Raw genomic sequence first — 19,779 nt, forward strand, 5'->3', positions numbered from 1 at the left:
CCCAAAGCACCGTTCTCCTTCCAGTGGTCTTTTGGCATTTTGTCTTCAGAAGTATATGTGTGCATGTATGCATATGTGTTGCCTTTATGTTGTGTACATGTGTGTATACATATGTGAGTATATTGTGTGCACATTTCTACATGTACTGTGTGTGTGTTTGGGTTGGGTACTTTCATTGGGCTTCCAGGGACTATGCCATTTGACCTGATGATGATGGCTTACCTCATCATAGTGGCTTTACCTGATAATGACTTTCTTTCTTAGTAATGTATATCTAGAACATGGTGTGTAGATGTTCATTGTTGCAGGGGCTGTGATCTATGAAGAAACATCGGGAGCTACTCTAATTTGGGATTTTTTCTGTAATAGAAATTTGACACTCTGGTTGGAGAAAGAGGGGCCCAGCTGAGTGGAGGTCAGAAACAGAGGATAGCAATCGCTCGAGCTCTGGTTCGTAATCCCAAGATCCTTCTGCTTGATGAGGCAACGTCAGCCTTAGACACTGAAAGTGAAGCAGTTGTACAAGAGGCACTGGATAAGGTCAGTGTATTTCAATAAAATGGATTTAATTAGGAATAGGAAAAGAATGTGCCAATTTTATGCCCTTTTGAAAAATTGTTCTAAGAATGCAAAATTTTCACCAGTAATTTCACCAGCCATTTTTTGTTTTCATAAGCAGAAGTGTAGCTAAGAAGAATGATTTTTTGAAAAATTTTGATAGTGCTTTAAAGTTTGCAAATACACATGCAATATACATGTATGCATATACATGTATATGTACCCAATATACAGGGTGTCTCAGAAGTCTTAGTGCAATTTTTAAGCTTTAATAGGTTAAATAGCATAAAATTGTACTAAAGACCTAAGGGTTTTGGAAGAGAGACAGAGAAAGACAAGAGACAGAAAGAATAAAAGGGAATGGGGGAAGCAGGCCAGCACATGCAGGGGGCAAATGTTTGTGTCTTGGTGAAATTTTAAACTATTGAAGTTTATATGTGTATATGCACACAAAATCTTTTAGTTTCCTAGGCTTAAATAAATATCAAAGTTACTGGCTGTACTGTTTATGTACAATGTCACAAATCATTTTAAAAATAATTGTCAATGATGTGTTGGCTATGAAAATGATCCTAGCCAAAGTCACCTTTATGCATTATTATAACTTTTAACTTATTTCTCAAAATACAGTCCTGCCATTCAGTTATCTGGCTAATCTCTTCTTAAGAATTCTTTTGCTGTTTCTTCACCAGACAAGAGTCAAACTCTTTTCTAGGGAATTAATTTTTTTCTTGGTCTTTTTTCTCCCCCTCTGTCTTCTCCTAGTTTCTTGTAAGCCATCACAGTTAACATTATCTAAACTCTCTCCTTATACATTCTTCACAGAATAACAGTTAAACTGCAACTATCCCATTGTCTTTTTAAGATACAATAACTGGAGACTCTTTGGTCAAGACGATTGAAGCGGGCATTACATGGAATTGTAATTAAGTGCTGATCCTGCTCACTGTGTTACATAGTTTTTTATATGTTTATTGAAGTAAAATTTACTTAAATTTAACTTGGAAGTCGTAGAATGGAAACCAAGCATTATAGCTATAGTTGCAAATTTTTCTTTTATACAAGTCTAAATTAATAATATATTCTAGAATATATTCTAATTCTAGAAACCAGCAGTGCAGTTGTGCAAATTTAGGTTTAAGCATTGCCATTATATTAAGCTGATTCAAAGAATCATAGATTTAGAATTAAAAGGGACCTTAGAGGCCACCCCAGAGCAGCTAGGTGGCATAGTGGATAGAGCACCAGGTCTGGAGTCAGGAAGACTTATATTCAAATCCAGCCTTAGACACTTACTAGCTGTGTGACCCTGGGCAAGTCACTTAACCCTATTTGCCTCAGTTTCCTCATCTGTAAAATGAGCTGGAGAAGGAAACGGCAAAACCATTCCAATGTCTTTACAAAGAATAGCCTAAATGGAGTCACAAAACAACAACAACAAAATCTACCCTCCCCCATATTATAAATGAGTACACTGAGATCTAGAGAGGTAAATCTGTTTGGCCCAGGTCATACAGCTAGCAAGTGAGAGAGGCAGAATTTGAACCCAAGCTCTTTGACTCTAGATCCATTGTATCATGGTGTCTGGGTGCTGCAGGCAAGTTAAAATGTCAATAAAAATTAAATCTACAACTCAGAACTTAAGCCTTTCAGGTCATCTTTTATCCCCTTTGATGGATTACCATTATCAACTGATCAACAATTAACTTATTAACTGCCTACCATATACCAGATTGTCTGCTAGGTAGGTGTTGGAGATAAAAATAAAAACAATGAAACACCCTCTAGTGATGTCCTCAGCACCTCAATGACAAGCTTGCAAGTCACTAAGTTATTTTTGGTACTCTTGACAGATTCATGATCTGTAGGTGTGTCTACTCCCTTCATCAATGCAGATTGCATCCTATCTAATGGCTGTTGGTACTGTGCAATTCTTATACAGATCTTTCCATAAATGATGCAAAAAGGAACTGTCCAGAGTGCTAGAGACTTTCCTTTCATTCTTTGAACATTCATGAGTACTAGTACACTGGAAAATGTGTAGCATTGATAGATTCAGAAATTCTACTTTCAGAGTCACTGTTGCCTCCAGTACCATATCTTATTTGTACTTGACCTTGTGTTTATAGCAGTTTTTTTAAATTTTTGCTTAATTCTAGTTTGCTTATTCCATAGGCAAGAGAAGGCCGTACCACCATTGTTATAGCACATCGTTTGTCTACAATCCGTAATGCAGATGTCATAGCTGGCTTTGAGGATGGAGTCATTGTGGAGCAAGGAAACCATAATGAATTAATGAGACAGGGAGGTGTTTACTTCAAACTTGTTACCATGCAGGTACATTTTCAGTATATCTTTTTTTTTTTCAGTTTTTCTCTACAGACATTGGTTTTGCTATGATTTATTCTATAAGCAAACAGCACCTCTCTTCAGGAACACTTTGAAAAGTAATAAAAAATACTAAGTTTCAGCCCTGAACATGGAGTAACTAAAGAAGAAAATTTGTGAATATAAATTGGAAATATGATTAAGATCAAAGCCGAGACAAAAGTGATTGGGTCTCTGTAATTGCACAAGAAAGATAATACAAAAGAGTATATATAAGGAATCATTGTGGAAAAGAAAAAAGGAGATAGACTTGAAATATGTCACGTTTTGACATTGAGTTTCTAGATTTAAAAAAAATGCAATTTTCCTTGTGTCATTTTATTTTGTTTCCCTGCATGATTCTTATTGCAGTGGGTTTTAATGATGTATTAATTTTATCTTTTAACATATAATACAAATTGTATATATGTATGCATATGTGTATAAATATATGTATATTTTTGTGTTTTATGTTCAGTCATTTCAGTTGTGCCTGACTCTTTGTGACCCTATCTGGGTTTTTCTTGGCAAAGATACTGGAGTGGTTTGCTATTTCCTTCTTTAGCTCTTTTGACAGATGAGGAAACTGAGGCAGACAGGGTTAAGTGACTTGCCCAGAGTCACAAAGCTAATAAGTGTCTGAGGCCAGATTTCAGAACTCAGGAAGATGGGTCTTCCTCTCTCCGGGCCTGGAGCTCTATCCACTGTGACACCTTGTCTCCTCTCTGTATGTGTGTACGTGTAAACATACATACACACAAACATACTTACATAGATGAAGTAAACAGTTGAATAGCTAGCTATTTCTTACTAGTCTATTACTAAAAAGCAATGAAGGACAAAATATTGACCTTAGCTCCTCCAGCTTAAAACTTAAATTTTCTTTGTTAAGCCAGATTAACAAAACAGCAGATACTGTCTTTAAAGCACATTTTGCTTATTTTAGACAGGAGGAAAACAGATTGAATCAGAGGGTGCTACAGATGAAGAGACAGATGAAATGAGTGCCTCAGAATCAGCTACACAAGGTTTTGGATCCAGAAGCCTAAGAAGGCGATCAACTCGCTCAAGTATGAAGAAGCAACAGGGATCAGAGAAAAAAGGCACTGGAGAGGAGGAAACGCTTGTAAGTCTCTTGGTATTTTTCTGCTCATATGGCTGGGGATGTTTTCCCAAGGTGTGCAAGCAAGATCAGAGTTAAGCTGGAACCTAGCATCTAAAATTTAAAAGAAGCACATGGCCCACAACAGAAAGTCAATTTTCTTTGTTACCTTCACATGTCTGTCTTTCTATTAACTGCCTACTTTTCTCCCTTGGCTTCCTGCTTTCATGACCTTTAAAGAAAAAGATGATATAGCAGCAAAAACTCAGTAGCTATTTTACTGTAATAGTTCATCCTTAATTTCCTGAGTGTGACACCATCTTTGCATCTCAGCAGACTGTTCTTGGGTTGCAATGGACAAAAATAATTCTTTATTTAAAAATGCACGTCTCTCTCCTCTTTCCTGAGTTGGTGTGGAAAAGTAAATATACACCAGAGACAGCTGATATTTCCCTATTTTTTGTTACAAGAATAAAATGTATCACTAAATAGCAGATAAATTTGGAAATGAAGGTCACATAGGGATATGTTTTATATCTATATATACATACATATATACAGTCATCTGTTCCACATCACAACTCTCACCATCATGGTTACAGTATATTGTCGGTCAGCATAACAAATTAAATGGGAATTTTGGGGGAGTTTTGCAGAAACTGCAGACAACACAGAAAAAGTTTAGAAATTCAGAAATGCATAAAATATGTGTATGGTATTGTATAATAGCAATATATTTTATCTTTTAATACCATAATAATTCAGATTTCTTCTCTGGTACAAAGAGAGGGCCAAAAAATTGATGAAGATTTTCCAGATTGCAGAGGCACTGGTCCCCTAACCCACATGATGTGGAAGGGAGAACTGTATATGCATATGTTAATTAAAAAGTTTTAAAAATAAAGCAATTCAGCACCTAAGTATCAACCTTCTAATAATGGGCCTCTTCAAACTGAGCTATGTTGGTGCGTTCATGGTGGGCAAACAGCCTTCACCAGCCTCATACTCAGAGCTTTTCCAGCCTGGCAGAACTCGTGAGAGCCCATTGTCTCATAGCACTCAGTTAAGTCATGCTAATAAGCATTCATTAAGTGCCTATTATATGTCAGGCACTGTGCTAAGTACTGGGGTTATAAGGCAACTTAGAATAATCTTCATGCCATGAGGAGTTGCTTAGAATTAATTTACAAATGAAATTAATTATTATTAAATTAATCATTGATGAAAAGTTAGACATTAAGAATTATTAACTAATAATTAATCATTGATGAAAAGTTAAACAAATTTTAAACAATGATAGTTTGGATTAAAGTTTCTGTCTGAAACCGTCACTAATGTGAAAGCAGAAACCAGGAGAAAAACTTTCACCCCTGCTCATCTTATCAAATTGACACTTTCCATAAAATGCACAATTTAAGTGAGTATTCTCTGGGTCACATAAGGGTAAGAACATAGTGTTCTAGGACTTGGATTCAAATTCTACTTCTGAGACTTACAATCATCTAACCTACCTGGACTTCTATCTTCTTATCTGTAAAATGGCAGGATTGGATCAGATGGTCTCCAGTGTCCTTTTCAGCTCTAAATCTATGATTCCTTATTAATTATGTGAAAATTAGCAAATTGATATATTGATGATACCTTTTAAAAATACCTTGCTTTGCTTTTTTTTAAAGAAATCACTGAAACTGCTTTTTTGAGGTATAGGATCTAGAATTTAAAGTGAAAAAGAGCAAAACTTGGGTGTTTTTTTCTTTTTATAATCACCTGACATCCTATGTTTTACACATAGCTGATGTTTATTGGAGTGGAGAAGGAAAACTATGGATGCCCTGCCTTGCATACTGACATGAGAATTTACCAGTCTTTTTAGTCAAGAGAGCACAAATATTTTGAAGTGAAAACTGCACACACTAAATCGGACCTAGTGTGACACGCCTGAATGGTGACTGGCAATTGTTGGAAGATTACAAAACAAACGTCCTCCTGGTTGCCCAATTAGATTGATAAAGATTGATTATTAATGATAAGCCACAGTAGAGGGGAGATGCAAGTGCTGGATGGTCTCTCTTTGCTGAGAGCTTTGATGAGATGAATATCAGGCTGGAGAAAGTTTATACCTCTAAGCTTTAACTGCAAGCAGATAAGGAAAATTCATGCCAGAGTTTGAAAGATCTATTACTTGTCATGACATCTATATTTTCCAGGATGAAAATGTGCCTCCAGCTTCTTTTTTCAGAGTTCTGAAGATGAATAAGACAGAATGGCCTTATTTTGTGGTTGGCAGTATTTCTGCTGTTATCAATGGAGCTCTACAGCCATCATTTTCTATAATATTTTCCAGGATTATTGGGGTAAGATCTATGAGTGGCATGACATATTCCAATGACTACAGGATTTTGAGCCTTGCTTTATGTAATCTGGTAAACACTTTGTGTTGTAATTAACGATTGGCTTTTAAAAAGTCACACCTTTAAACAAATTTAAACAAAATTCACCCTTGGGGATATAAAGAAAAAAAAGAGATTTAATGTATTTCTAGTTCCAGGAGTGAGGGAATAAAGCCAGTCGAAATTGCCATTTCTGTAAATTCCTATTGCACTTATTCTTTGGTATCTAGTGTAGGGATATAAAATGATAGGCTCCATCTATGCCCTTTTAGAAAGGGCAGCAAGACTCAAAATGACTCCATTAGGCTATTTATGGATCTATTTCAATATAAGTGGTAATTGGAGTAAGAGAAAGAGTGCTAGATTTGGGTTCAGGAAACGTGGATTTGAAGTGACTGCACTGTGTATATTTTTCAAGCAAGTCACATCCTCTCATGACTCTAGTCCTCATCTATTTAATGAGAAGGTAGATGATTTTAGTTTCTGTTTCAAATCTAAAATCCTACAATCCTAGTTTAAAGTTGGATTTGTTCATTCACTCTTATCTATCTTATGAATGGTTGAGGTATGATGGTTGGTTGGATATGAGAGGTGAGAGGGAGCTATGAGTCAGAGATAATGCCAAAGTTTGGCACCAGGTGCCACAGATTGCAATGTGGAGTGAGAAGAAGAACAGCATTTGAAGTTCTGGTGATATGCCCAAGTGAGATCCTTTGTGCAGGTGGAGATGTGGGTCTGGAGCTCGGAGAAGAGGCCAGATGAGTCCCCTGTCACACTCACTGCTATGTTCTTGGTATCGTAGTGAAATAATCCATCTTTTTGCCAAAAGAGGAAGCCCTGTGTGTTAGTTCACTGTATGTTTAAAACCCTCAGCCTTGCCTTTCTTTACTATTTGTAGAGAACTATTGTTTTCACATATGATACTAATTAGTTTCACATGTGGTACTCATTCAGTCCACATAAAATGTAAATGAATTAAATTAAAAAATTTAGACAAAGGTGTGAATTATAAAGTTACTAAGAGAAAAGTAATAAGCCTTTCAGTTAGACATCCTCAAAAAAAAACAGACCTCTCTTGGGAAAAGAATATTGGGGCACACAGACTTTTGTGCTGAGCCAGCATGGCAATTCCTACATTCCTTTAATAAAAATAAATTATTTTTTGTAGGTCTTTACACAAGCGAATTCTGATGACAAAAGACGGCGTGATAGTGATTTGTTTTCACTGTTGTTTTTAATACTTGGATTTATTTCTTTCATTACCTATTTTCTTCAGGTATGTATCCATATTTTTCACTTATTTTCTACAAATTTGTGTACATGTTTTCTCCCCTATAGAATATAAGCTCTTAGAGGGCAGGAACTGTTTCATGTTTGTCTTAGAGCAATCAGTCAATCCACAAGCAGCTGTTAAGGCTTATGAAGGACCAGGCCCTGGGTGCTGTGGATACAAAGACAAAAAAAAGGATCCTTACTCCCATGAGGATTACATTCTATTGGGGGAGACGATGTGTCCATATAGAAGGAGATGTAGAATAAATACAAAATAAATACAAGTTACACGCAAGGTAGTTATGGAGGGGGATCCCAGTAGTTAAGGAGACCATCAAAGTCTCTGTGCCTGACACACGGTAGATGTTTAATTAGTGCTTGTTGATTATCCAGTGAGGGTTAAAAGTATAACTAGAAGTGAGTAGAGCACCAGCCCTGGAGTCAGGAGGACCTGAGTTCAAATCCAGCCTCAGACACTTGACACATGTACTAGCTGTGTGACCTTGGGCAAGTCACTTAATCCCAATTACCCTGCCAAAAAACAGCAACAACAAAAAAATAGTATAACTAGGGTTTGGTCTACTTGGGAGTGTACTCTGTTGATTTTGCTAAAAAATGGGTCAGCCTTGATATAATATGTACAGGTTCTTCTGTCTCCTCTTTGTTTCATCTCTTTATCCCCTCACAATCCCTACTTAACATTCTCCTTCCGCCCCCAAAATTACATAATATACATTGAGAATATAGTTTGAATAAGAGGGGACTGAGTGTGGGATTTGATATCATAATTAGATGTGGAATTTGGGAGGACCCTAAAAATCCTTGCATTGATCCAAACAAATAAATTACATTAAATGAAATGTCAACCTTTGGCCTGGAAAAGAGGCATTCAGAAGCAAGTTACATGAGGCTTAAAATGAAAATATATAAATTTTCTTTCCTAAGGCTGCCATTTATCCAAATGGGAATGTTTCCTAAGTGACAATTATACTTGTACCTTAAGGTAAAAACATCAGTAGCAACAAAAAGCCAGTAAAGAACATAGTTCTCAAGAATCCAATACTATAGCTTTCAAATGACTTGAATGAAATGGCAAACTTAGAGATGACGTGCTGTCTGAATCTGTTCGTTGTACTTTCTTCTCCAATGTAATTCCTTTTGTCTGGCCATGCTCTCTGAACACCTATAGTCACAGAGTTATCATTTAGTAATGCAATACAATCCGACAAGATTTTGTCAAGGGCCTTCTCATTAGACAACATTGTGCTAGTGGGCAATGCTTCAAAACCAAAATGAAAAAAAAATGGCTCCTGCACTCAAGGGACTTCCATTGTATTGGGAAGATATAACATGTAAATAGATAAGTGTAAACATGACAATATGGGGAAAGAGAGACAGAGGGTGATGAGCACATGAGTGCCAGATACTCACTATAGGTGTGATAGAAAGAATGGAAAACCGGGCCTCTTCCTTTCCAAGAGGTAACATAGAAGTACCTGAAGCAGCTTATGTGTGTACAAAGGCAAAATAAAAAAGTGTAAGATTGTACAGTACCAACTACTAGAATTCTAAGAATTCACAGAAGGGAAGGATCATAGGAGAGTGAAAGTAGCCAAGGAAGATTTCATCAAAACAATGGGTCTTGAGCCAGGGCCTTGAAGGCTAGCAATGTGGAATTTAGATAAACAGAGATATCTATGGCAAAAATATGGCAAAAATGCATCCTATGAGGGGACTAGTCCAACTGGAACAGAAATCTAGACCAAGAAAAGTACTCGTCCACTAAGGTCATGTGGCAAACCAACACCAGGAAGCAGATGTGCCTTTGGCTTTGGGGTTCCTCACTGGTGATAATCAACCACTACCAATACTCTTCTATTAAAGAAAACTCTGGAAAGAGATATTTGTAAATATTGTAATATTTATAAATAAACTAGTGCTTAGCATGGTGCCTGGTATATGGCGAAGGCTTCATAAATGCTTCTTCCCTTCCTTTCCCTAATGCGTTCTTTCTTTTCAACAGGGTTTCGCATTTGGCAAAGCTGGAGAGATTCTTACCAAGAGACTCCGATATAAGGCCTTTAAAGCAATGTTGAGACAGGTATTCTTTTTTTTTTTTTTTTTGGGCAGAGGAAGGCATTTTATTACGCTCCCCGAGAGAGCGGGTGCAGTGCTCACAGGAACACTCACTCAGGTATTCTTTTTTAAGTCACAAATTGTAGTGATGATAAAATGAGTGCCATCTGTTGCCTGGATTCTTTCCTTTTCGAGAATAATTTCACCACCATCTTGTAAATTAGCCCCTGAATCAAGAGTTAAATAAATTTGGTGATGGGAAAATTAGAATGTTAATGCAAACTTAAGACCTATCCACATAAGACTGTGCATTAATTCATGTTTAGGTCACTAATGCTCCTGAATGCAGGAAATACCCTTATTTTTTCATTTTCAAGGGCAGGAGAGAGGTTGGCAGGCACTACAGGGGTTTTGTTAAATCTGTAAAATGATTTTACTCTTCATGGTTTGAGATGAGTGCTACTTCACCTCGGGGGAGGAAAAAATCTACCCTGGCTCAGCACGTATAAAGATATTTTTCAGCCCTGGAATATGTCAGGCAAGGCTAGTACTTCTAAAGATGTGACCAAGAAAGATTTTCTAAGAACTTGTCAGTGAATAATAGAACAGTGATCCAGAAGGATGAATTAAATATCTATATGATTGCAGAAGTGAAGAGCATCAGATAGATCTCAGCTAGTTCTGTGACTAGCAAGATTGTCAAAAGATTGAAAGAGCTGATTCCTTCTTATCTTAGGTATCATGTAACTTAGAGCTCAAGGAGGATAATGGAGACCCAGAAGGATGATTTCTCAAGGTCACACAGATAGTTAATTAGAAGATCCAGGATTCAAACCCAGGCCATCACACATGAGATCCAGGGGTCTTTGTGTTAGTCATTTAGCATATATCAGTCACTTATTATGTGCCAAGCTTGGTAATAAGCAAGAGGGAGGGAAAACCAATCCCTGCTCTCAAGGAACTCACAGTGTTAAAATCCCAATGGAGAGACAACATGTAAACAACTATGTGCAAACAAGATATAGTCTGAATAAAAGGGGGTGGAGGGGATCATCTCAGAGAGAAGGCACTAAAATTAAGGAGAACTGGGAAAGGCTTCCTATAGAAGGGGGGTGGACCTTGCTGTGAAAGGAGTTTGTTTTCTTTCTCTTGAATTGGAATTCCAAGATCAGGGTTCAAATTCTGTATCTGTCAATTTTCCTGGGCAAATGGCTTCATCTTTCTGGTTAAACAAGGAGATTAAACTAAATGATCTCAAAAGGCCTTCCATATACCAGGATTTGAACTTGTAATTCCCAGCTTCAGCCCTCCAAGTGGAGCATTCTTTCTGTTACACCATATAAAAGACACCAGTGGGGTAATGAGCTTTTGCTCCCTGTCAGGGATATAATATTTAGCTAGTTTATATAAGATCTAGCTACTCAAACTGGGGAAAACAGCTAGAATGTATATAGCCCTTTACAGTTTGGAAGCAGTTTGCACATGTTATCTCATTGAAATAATATTTAGCTAATTTATATAAGATCTAGCTGCTCAAACTGGGGAAAACAGCTAGAATTTATACAGCCCTTTACAATTTGGAAGCAGTTTGCACAGGTTATCTCATTTGAGCCTCAAAACAACTCTGAGGTAGACGATGTCATTATCCACATTTTACAGATGAGGAACCTGAATGTGGCAGTTGGTCCCTGATGCTTTCATTGCAAGACTCTGTCTTTGTCCTGTGGCTCCACTTATGGGATCATAGATTTAAAGATGGAAGGAGCCTTAGAGGTTATCAGATATAACTTTCTTATTTTATAAAATAAATGAAGAGAGCATTGCCTTTGGAATCAGAGGACCTGAGTTGGAATCTTAGCCCGGCCATCTGTAAAATCAGGGGGATGGACTAGATGTCCAGGTCCGTCATTGGTTTAACACTGTTAGTGCTGGCAGAGACCAGTCACACCCTTCCTCCCACAAGAGACTATTTTCAGTATGATGTATGCCTTGAGAGGTGGCCTGTAGTTTTTCTACTTGTGAGTAATGGGAGAAGTTAGAGATCAGGACTGCCACTGTGGCATCCTGAGGCTTCACCTGCATCCAAAGCTGCTCCCCTTCTATCTCCTTCAGTCCTAGGCAAGGACAGCCCTAGTAGAAAAGGTGGATGGATGTTTTATACAGTACCCCTTCATTGCCTTTGTTTTTAAAAATAATGTAGTTTATTTTTAATTTATGGAATAAAACAAGCATCTCCATAACATAGTATAATAAAAAAGATGATTGCACGTGAAACTGCAAATCTACCATGCACTGCTTACCACTCCTTCCAAATACACAACAAAGTTAACATATAAGTGTTTTTCCCTTTTTTTCCTTCCCTCCCTTCATCTTGCCCTAGAGATGGTCTTGATTAGGCACAAATAGGTTTCTATATATGTGTGTGTGTATATATATATGTGTGTGTGTGTGTGTGTTTCATGTATATGTATGTGTGTGTGTGTGGAATTATTCTATACCTACTTCTATTTATCAGTTCTTTCTCTGGGTGCAGATAGCTTCTCTCTTCATATGTTCTTTTTAGTTAATTCGGGTATATATAATAGTCGAAATGACTTAGTCGCTCAATGTCATTCTTAAAACAATATTACTGTTACTGTATACAATGTTCTCTTGGTTCTGCTCATTTCACTCTTCATTATTTCACATAGTGGTATTCATTGCCTTTCTTTGACCCCGTCCCTGTTCTCAGGGAAAGGAAACAGGGATAAAGAGAAGATAATTTAACAAAGGGGGGAAATGGACATAGTATGCAATATTCTGTACCCACAAGTGAAAAATTTGTTTTGTGCTGCAGGATGTAAGCTGGTTTGATGACCCTAAAAACAGCACCGGTGCTCTGACTACAAGACTTGCTACTGATGCCTCCCAAGTCAAAGGGGTAAGAACCAGGCTTCCTTTTGGCTTTCTTCCTGGCATTCTTTGAGTTAAGTATGAAATTGATATTCTTCTTCTGTGCATTTTCATCACTTTTAAAGACATTGTATAAAAATACAAAGTACCTATCCAGGGGTGGGAAACCTGCAGGCTCGAGGCCACATGTGGCCTTTTAGGTCCTTGGGTGAGGCCTTTTGACTGAGTCCAAGTTTTACAGAACAAATCCTTTTATTAAGGGGATTTGTTCTGTGAAGTTTGGATTCAGTCAAAGGGCTGCACTTGAGGACCTAGAGGGCCACATGTGGCCTCGAGGCCGCAGGTTCCCCATCCTGATAATCTATGATATCTAAAGAAGATGTAAGTTTTCTTGAATGTCCTCTTTTGTTTTGTAAATTCTGGAGACTACCAATCAAGTAAGCTTTTATTAAGCGCCTACTATGTACAAGGCACGGACATGGGGATTCAAACGTGAAAAAGAGTCTCTGCCCTCTGCTAGATGGTGCAGTGGATAGAGCACTGGCCATGGAGTCAGGAAGACCTGAATTCAAATCTGACCTCAGACGCTTACTTAGCTGTATGACCCTGATCAAGTCACTTAATTTTTTTTTATCTCAGTTTCCTCAATGGTGGAATGAGAATAACCATAGCACCTATCTTGCAAGGTTGAGTCAATATTCTTAAAAGCCCTTAACACAGAGCCTGCCACATAGTAGGCACTACATTGGTGTTTGTTCCTTGCCCTCAGGGAGCTTATCCATCATGCCTTCGGGTAACTTTCAGAATTTATCTGATTTGATCATTGAAGTGGTTAGAGGACAAGGATCAAAGATATGCATGAACAAGTTACAGGAATGTAGAGCTCTGTGGAACCTTGGAGGTCATGGTTTTACAAAGGAAGAAACAGAAGCCAGGCAGATTCAGTGATTTGCCCAAGGTGACACATCAATGTATTAGATGGCACAATGCATAGAGCACTGGGCCTGCAGACAGGAAGACCTGAGTTCAAACTGTGCCTTAGACACTGACTAGCTGTATGACCCTGGTCGAATCACTAATCTACTGTTTGCTTCAGTTTCCTCAACTGGTTTTGTTTTTTGGAGGGGGGAAGGCAGGGCAATTGGGGTTCAGTGACTTGCCCAAGGTCACACAGTCTGAGGGACAGATTTGAACTTGGGTCCTCCTGACTCCAGGGCCTGTGCTCTACTCACTGTGCCACCTTGATGCCCCTAGTTTCCTCAACTGTAAAATGAAGATAATAATAGCATCTACCTCAAAGGGTTGTTGTAAATATTAAATGTGATATTAACAAAAAGCACTTAATACAGTGCCTGACATATAATAAATGCTATTTAAATATTATTATGCTTAATTATTACCTGATATAACAGTGGTAAAATGAGGGAGTTATAGCCATGAAGACCTGAGTTCAAATTCTGCCTCAGTCACTTACTAGCTGTATGATCCTGGGCAAGTCACTCAAGCTTATATCTCTGTCTGTAAAGTGGGGATAATAATGGCGTCTGACTCACTTGGCTGTTGCAAGGATTGAATGAATTAACATTTGTAAAGCCCTTTACAAACCTCAACATGCCATATAAATGCTAGCTATTTCTATTATTTCACCAACAAGATATTCAGTTGGGGAGTTTGTGATTAGATTCTTTTATTTTGTTCTTTTATTCAGTTATCTTTTTATTTTATTCTTTTGTTCAGTTAAAGGTAAGCATATTGCATTTTTTAATTGCTGTTATGTTTTCTAGGCCACCGGTGCTAGACTGGCTGTTATTACCCAGAACATAGCCAATCTTGGGACTGGAATCATCATCTCATTGGTTTACGGCTGGCAGTTAACACTCTTGCTATTAGCCATCGTACCCATCATAGCAATTGCGGGAATTATTGAAATGAAAATGTTGGCCGGACATGCCCAGAAAGATAAGGAAGAATTAGAGGGTGCTGGAAAGGTCAGTCCATCTCATAGGCTCTGATTATTTATCCCTTGAAGTAACTGTCATTCCTCAGAGTGACCAGATTGTCTGCTTGTTCAGTAGATTTGGGAACTGAAGCCAAGAAGGAAAGCCTCTCACATATCTTCATTTGGGTTGAAGACAAAGTCCAGGGCTTCCTGGTCTTTTGCCTTCCATCTACTATAGTTTTTCTCAATTAAAAAAATAATGTTTAATATAAATAAATTAACATCATGTAACCCAGAAAACATTTAAACTCATAACTATTTATGGTGAAAAATATGCTTAAGTATGCAATAAATAAGAATTTAACAATAAATCCCTCTAAAGCTCCTTCCAAGTTATAGTTCACATGTCAGGAAAATACATTCTTGACATGATTTTAGTTTCTTAATGTATGTACTATTCTCAGTATGTTTTATTTTGCTTTGAAAAATTTTAAATGAGTTTTTATATATCTCCCCTTCTTCATATTTGTTTTTCTTAATGAGAATCTCATGTTCCAGGGCATGGATGTACCACTTTTCAACCAAACCCCAGCCGCTGGGCATTTAGGTTGTTTCCAGTTTGTCATTATTACAATTAATAATTATAAATGTTGTTTAGAGATTTTTTTAAGTTGCCATCTTTGGAGTATAATTCAACATTAACTTTCTTTTTTATTTAGTTTCATATTTTTTTTCCATTACCAAGTGAGGTAAAGTCTCCATGTCTTTGTTTGGGTCTGCTGAAATGGAATGAAAGAAGAAATGTTGCCAAAGAACAGTTGAGTAGAGGAAGTGGAACAAATGGTTAATTAGTTGAATGGTTTCTTGATAAAGCTAGGTTTATGATAGAGTCTGATCTTAATGATGTTCTTGTGATATGACTTTGATTGGGACAAATAATCCTCTAGACCAGCAGCACAGCAGTAGTGATGACCAACTGGCATTAGTGCTATGCATAGCTTCTATGAAGGTATCCTGATTTGTGGTCTGTGGCTATCCAAGAATGTTGACTGGCCCTATCTCCCAGTAATTTTTGCAGCTGTGATTCCTGTACATTAATCTGGGCTCCAAACTTTGGAACCAATTCTGGACTTTGAATGCATTTAGAGTTAATATCCTTAAATCACTAAGTGATCTGGTCAGTTTCTGAAGGTCATCATATTTATACCAAATCAAGTCAACAAAAATTAGAGTGTGCCAGTCGTTGTGCTGAGTTCTGGGAATACAAAGAAAGGCAGAATCAATCCTTGCCTCAAGCAGTTCACAGTTTTTTTTTTTTTATTAATGCAATTTATTTATTTAACAAATTTGGTTTTCAGCATTGATTTTCACAGCAGTTTGAATTACAAATTTTCTCCCCATTTCTGCCCTCCCCCCCCACTCCAAGATGGCGTATATTCTGGTTACCCTGTTCCCCAGTCAGCCCTCCCCTCTATCACCCCCCTCCCCTCTCATCCCCTTTTCCCTTCCTTTCTTGTAGGGCAAGATAAATTTCTACGCCCCATTGCCTGTGTATCTTATTTTTTAGTTGCATACAAAAAGTTTTTTTTGTTTTTGAACATCTGATTTTAAAACTTTGAGTTCCAAATTCCCTTCCCTCTTCCCTTCCCACCCACCCTCCCTAAGAAGTTGAGCAATTCAACCTAGGCCACCCATGTATTATTATGTATAACCCTTCCACAATATTCATGTTGTGAAAGGCTAACTACATTTTGCTCCTTCCCAACCCATCCCGCTTTATTGAATTTTCTTCCTTGACCCTGTCCCCTTTCCAAAGTGTTTGTTTTGATTACCTCCACCCCCATCTGCCCTCCACTCCATCATCCCCCTGCCTTTTATTTTTTTTTTTATCTTCCTCCCTCTTCTTTCCTGTGGGGTAAGATACCCAACTGAGTATGTATGGTATTCCCCCTCAGGCCAAATCTGATGAGAGCAAGGTTCACTCATTCCCCCCTCACCTGCCCACTCCCCTCCTCTCCTAGAACTGCTTCCTCTTGCCACCTTTATGGGAGATAATCCACCCCATTCTATCTCTCCCTATCTCCCTCTCTCAGTAAGTTACTCTCTCATCCCTTAATTTCATTTTATTTCTTTTAGCTATCTTCCCTTCATCCTCAACTCACCCTGTGTCTGCTCTCTTTCTTTTACATATATATATATATACACATACATACACATACATACATATACACATAGATACATGCATACATACACATTCACTTATATATATACATAAACATATATATATGCATATATATATATGCATATTCCCTTCAACTACCCTAATACTGAGGTCTCATGAATCATACTCATCATCTTTCCATGTAGGAATGTAAACAAAACAGTTCAACTTTAGTAAGTCCCTTGCAATTTCCGTTTCTTGATTACCTTTTCATGCTTCTCTTGATTCTTGTGTTTGAAAGTCAAATTTTCTATTCAGTTCTGGTCTTTTCACTGAGAAAGCTTGAAAGTCCTCCATTTTATTGAAAGTCCATATTTTGCCTTGGAACATGATACTCAGTTTTGCTGGGTAGGTGATTCTAGGTTTTAATCCTAGCTCCATTGACCTCCGGAATATCGCATTCCAAGCCCTTCGATCTCTTAATGTAGAAGCTGCCAGGTCTTGGGTTATTCTGATTGGGTTTCCACAATATTCAAATTGTTTCTTTCTGGCTGCTTGCAGTATTTTCTCCTTGATCTGGGAGCTCTGGAATTTGGCAACAATATTCCTAGGAGATTTCTTTTTGGGATCTATTTGCGGAGGCGATCGATGGATTCTTTCAATTTCTATTTTGCCCTGTGGCTCTAGAATATCAGGGCAGTTCTCCTTGATAATTTCCTGAAAGATGGTATCTAGGCTCTTTTTTTGATCATGGCTTTCAGGTAGTCCAATAATTTTTAAATTATCTCTCCTGGATCTATTTTCCAGGTCAGTGGTTTTTCCAAGGAGATATTTCACATTGTCTTCCATTTTTTCATTCCTCTGGTTCTGTTTTATAATATCCTGATTTCTCATAAAGTCACTAGCTTCCACTTGCTCCAATCTAATTTTTAGAGTAGTATTTTCTTCAGTGGTCTTTTGGACCTCCTTTTCCATTTGGCTAATTCTGCCTTTCAAGGAATTCTTCTCCTCATTGGCTTTTTGGAGCTCTTTTGCCATTTGAGTTAGTCTATTTTGTAAGGTGTTGTTTTCTTCAGTGTATTTTTCAGTATTTTTTTGGGTCTCCTTTAGCAAGTCATTGACTTGTTTTTCATGGTTTTCTCGCATCCTTCTTATTTCTCTTCCCAATTTTTCCTCTACTTTTCTAACTTGCTTTTCCAAATCCTTTTTGAGTTCTTCTATGGTCTGGGGCCAGTTCATGTTTTTCTTGGAGGCTTTGGTTGTAGGCTCTATGACTTTGCTGTCTTCTTTAGGCTGTATGTTTTGGTCTTCTTTGTCACCAAAGAAAGAATCCAAAGTCTGAGACTGAATCTGGGCGCGTTTTCGCGTCCTGGCCATATTCCCAACCAACTAACTTGACCCTTGAGTTTTTCAGTGGGGTATGACTGCTTGTAGATTACAGAGTTCTATGTTCTACGTTTGGGGGGGAGGTGCCAGCTCTGTCAGAGCCGCACTCCTCCTTCCCCAAGGACCCCCAGTCCAGACTGGGCTCAGATCTTCGGCAGGCTGTGCACCCCTGCTGTGATCCGCCACTTAATTCCCCCCACCAGGTGGGCCTGGAGCCGGAAGTAACAACAGCTGTAGCTGCCCCACCTCCGCTGCCCCCGGGGCTGGAAGCCGAACCGGGAACTCCTTCCACTCCCGCAGCTTTTCCCACTAACCTTCTCCGCAGTCTTTGGTGTTTGTGGGTCGAGGGGTCTGGTAACTGCCGCAGCTCACATATTCAGGGCGCTAGGGCCCCCTCCGCCCGGCTTCTGGCCTGGATCGTCCACGCCGCTCAGGCTGGGCTCTGCTCCACTCCGTTCCCAGCTCCCAGCTCCGTGTGGAATAGAGCTCACCCAGAGACCATCCGGGCTGTCCTGGGCTGGAGCCCTGCTTCCCTCTGCTGTTCTGTGGGTTCTGCCGTTCTAGAATTGGTTCAGAGCCCTTTTTTATAGGTTTTTGGAGGGACTCGGGTACGGAGCTCACTCTAGTCCGTGCTTACCAGCCGCCATCTTGGCTCCGCCCCCAGTTCACAGTTTAATAGGGAAGACAACATGTAAACACTTAGGTACAAATTTTTCCAAGGAGACATGCAGACGCGAAGAATAATTTGGAGATGATCTCAGAGGAAAGGTACTCATGTTAAAGGGGATCAGGAAAGGCTTCTTACTGAAGGTAGAATTTTAGCTGAGACTTGAAGGGAGCCATGGAAAGTCATGAAGGAGAGAATTCGAGGCATGAGGGACATCCAATGAAAGTGCATAGGGTCACGAGGGAGGGTCTTGTCACTGGAAGCCAGTGTCCCTGTATCATAGTGTATCTTGAGGATAGTAAAATATAAGTAGGAAGAGGCCAAGTTATGAGGGATTTTAAAAGCCAAATAGGATTTTCTGTTTGATTCTGGAGGTTAAATAGAGGTACTAGCATTTATGAATGGGAGTGATATGGTCATTGAAAGGTGGAGTAAAGTGGGGAAAGCCTCAAGGCAAGGAGACCAAAGACAAGTCTGTTGCAGTAATCCAGCAGCAGTTTATGGCCCCTTCCACCAAAGTGGTGGCTGTGCCAGAGAGAAGAGGGACATGTAAGACTATCCTGTGAACAAAATACTTGTAACCAACTGCTTAATAAACTAAGTACTATACTTAGTTTTGTTTATTTGTAGGAGCAATGAGAAAAGCTAGGAATAAATTATATTGGGGGGACTCTCTGGAGGAAGCAATCCTAACCTTCAGATGTTAGACCCAAGTTGTGAACCTGTCAAAATCGGGTATCACTACTAGTCTTACATTTTGCCACTAAGGAGAATGAGGAAAAAGGGGGTAAGGACTGATGTATTACTTGGTAGCCTTGGTTCTCCCTGGCAGGGGGGCAGTTTGTAAAAGCGATGGGGAAGAGTCAGTCCACACTCCCCTGAACAGTGTCTTATCACAAGTGCTATTGGTTGCCAACCCATTTCAAAGGTCATTTTTAATATTGATTATTTTAGTGATGGAAACATTTT

General features: G+C 38.6%; 1 protein-coding gene across 6 annotated transcripts in view; it reads left to right on the plus strand.

Moving 5' to 3' along the window:
* LOC118849937 (ATP-dependent translocase ABCB1-like) overlaps positions 1 to 19,779 on the plus strand; it is a 496,364-nt gene that overhangs the window by 160,766 nt on the left and 315,819 nt on the right. For 5 of the 6 annotated variants that reach the window (XM_036759036.1, XM_036759039.1, XM_036759038.1 and 2 more), the window contains 8 exons: positions 370 to 540; positions 2,734 to 2,895; positions 3,872 to 4,051; positions 6,235 to 6,381; positions 7,586 to 7,693; positions 9,713 to 9,790; positions 12,602 to 12,685; positions 14,442 to 14,645. In XM_036759036.1, coding sequence (XP_036614931.1) covers positions 370 to 540; positions 2,734 to 2,895; positions 3,872 to 4,051; positions 6,235 to 6,381; positions 7,586 to 7,693; positions 9,713 to 9,790; positions 12,602 to 12,685; positions 14,442 to 14,645 — 1,134 coding nt within the window. The remainder of the gene's footprint in view (positions 1 to 369; positions 541 to 2,733; positions 2,896 to 3,871; positions 4,052 to 6,234; positions 6,382 to 7,585; positions 7,694 to 9,712; positions 9,791 to 12,601; positions 12,686 to 14,441; positions 14,646 to 19,779) is intronic. The other variant, XM_036759041.1, reaches the window with a different exon arrangement.

This window comes from Trichosurus vulpecula, chromosome 5 (genome assembly GCF_011100635.1).
Source record: "Trichosurus vulpecula isolate mTriVul1 chromosome 5, mTriVul1.pri, whole genome shotgun sequence".
Taxonomy (NCBI): Eukaryota; Metazoa; Chordata; class Mammalia; order Diprotodontia; family Phalangeridae; genus Trichosurus; species Trichosurus vulpecula.